Here is a 1,414-nt window from a genome sequence, read left to right on the forward strand (position 1 = left end):
ACGGTAGGCGAAACGACACAGTTCTCGATAAAGAGTGGAGAGTGAAGATCTGGTCCAGCGGTTTTGGATTCGTCTATCCCTTATATCCCTTCCCGTCATATCGGGCAAACTTTGTTGATAACATTTTCCAAAACTTTTCAAAGAGTTTCTTTCAATTAATGTATAAGATAGCTTTTTTTTCATAATAGCTTAACTTATATTGTTACATTATTATTCGATAGGCCGATTCCGTTTAACTTAGATAGCATCAACCAGAGCCTGGAAGAGAGCCTCGTCGCCGGTCATCTTGATCTTTCCCTGTTCAACGGCATCATGCACTGAGACAGCCTTGGTTCCAACGGAAATGAAGTCTTCGTCCTTCATGTTGATCACCACATCGGCTCCCGAGGCTTTACCCTCGTATACCTTCAGGCCCTTCAGATCAACAACTGCGAATAATAAGAATAGTACAATTATCACCCGGTATTAATTTTATGGATTGTAGAGAGGCTGGTTACTTACCCAACTCATGTACACCATCAGCTGCTTCGATGTTCAGTTGGAATACTCCAAGCACTTTACGTGGGCCATTGGCGTCGATTCCAGCAACACGGGCCTTGACTTTCTCAATAACGGCGTCGCACTTCATGATTGATTGATTGTTGTCTGGAGGATCTTCGCTGGTTGAAGGAACTGTGAATAACTGGTGAAGACAATGCAACTGGAGTACAATTTTATACTAATCGATGAAACTGCACTTTCGAAGCTACGGATTAGTAATGTTTGTTATCTACCGCGTCGGTTAATGATTTTAACCAACAGCAGCGAAATAATCGTAAGATTTGTTAGCTGAAAACGTGCGTTGAACGTATCGCGAATGAAACAAAAGTTATTCACATAGATACGTTGGGTGAATAATGCAGTGACTAAGATAACTAAAGTATTGGTTCATGTCAGGTTCTAGAACACTTAGAAGTCAAATTGTTCAATTGATATCAAAGTAAACTAAATTGAGGCATGGATCGATTTCTGAAGAAATCTTTAAATTGTACTCCATCACACTTTGCAAATCTCTATTTGCTATATATTCTTCGGCATTAGTATCGTACGATTCATGTTCTTAACAGGGCCAGCCTCCCATTCGGATCATGACACGCGAGTTTCTTATTTTCTCTCAAATAAGGTAGCCAAGATATATGCTTTGGATGACTTCTTTCCACCTGGGCAACGATTTTCACCGGAGAAGATTACCAACATAACCCTTGCTTAGCTTATTCCGTGAGATAACTGCCCCGTAAATGATCTTCTCCAAAATAAAGCGGAAGGGAAGACACGCGGTGGCTTTTATGCCACCTTCTTTGGTGCGGCGGTAATAGCCAGCATCAGAGCGGCAAAAAAAAACAAATCTTCAGAGTACCGCTATAGCTGAAGTTGT

General features: G+C 41.2%; 1 protein-coding gene across 1 annotated transcript; it reads right to left on the reverse strand.

Annotated features, from left to right (window-relative positions):
- Positions 1-207: 207 nt before the first annotated feature.
- Positions 208-682, reverse strand: LOC135706946 (non-specific lipid-transfer protein-like 1). Its single transcript, XM_065228636.1, has 2 exons — positions 502-682; positions 208-428 (listed from the first exon to the last, which is right to left on the reverse strand). The coding sequence occupies exons 1-2, from the start codon at positions 626-628 to the stop codon at positions 238-240; spliced, it is 318 nt and encodes a 105-aa protein (XP_065084708.1). The 5' UTR covers positions 629-682; the 3' UTR covers positions 208-237.
- Positions 683-1,414: the final 732 nt, after the last annotated feature.

This window comes from Ochlerotatus camptorhynchus, unplaced genomic scaffold (genome assembly GCF_037179485.1).
Source record: "Ochlerotatus camptorhynchus isolate MF236.1 unplaced genomic scaffold, CSIRO-AGI_Acam_v1.1 ptg000298l, whole genome shotgun sequence".
In the NCBI taxonomy this organism is placed as follows: domain Eukaryota; kingdom Metazoa; phylum Arthropoda; class Insecta; order Diptera; family Culicidae; genus Ochlerotatus; species Ochlerotatus camptorhynchus.

Coding starts and splice junctions, on each gene's coding strand:
- LOC135706946 (XM_065228636.1), bottom strand. CDS start 628: ATGAAGTGCGACGCCGTTATTGAGAAAGTCAAGGCCCGTGTTGCTGGA. Junction 429..501: donor TGATGGTGTACATGAGTTGG/GTAAGTAACCAG, acceptor TATTATTCGCAG/TTGTTGATCTGAAGGGCCTG.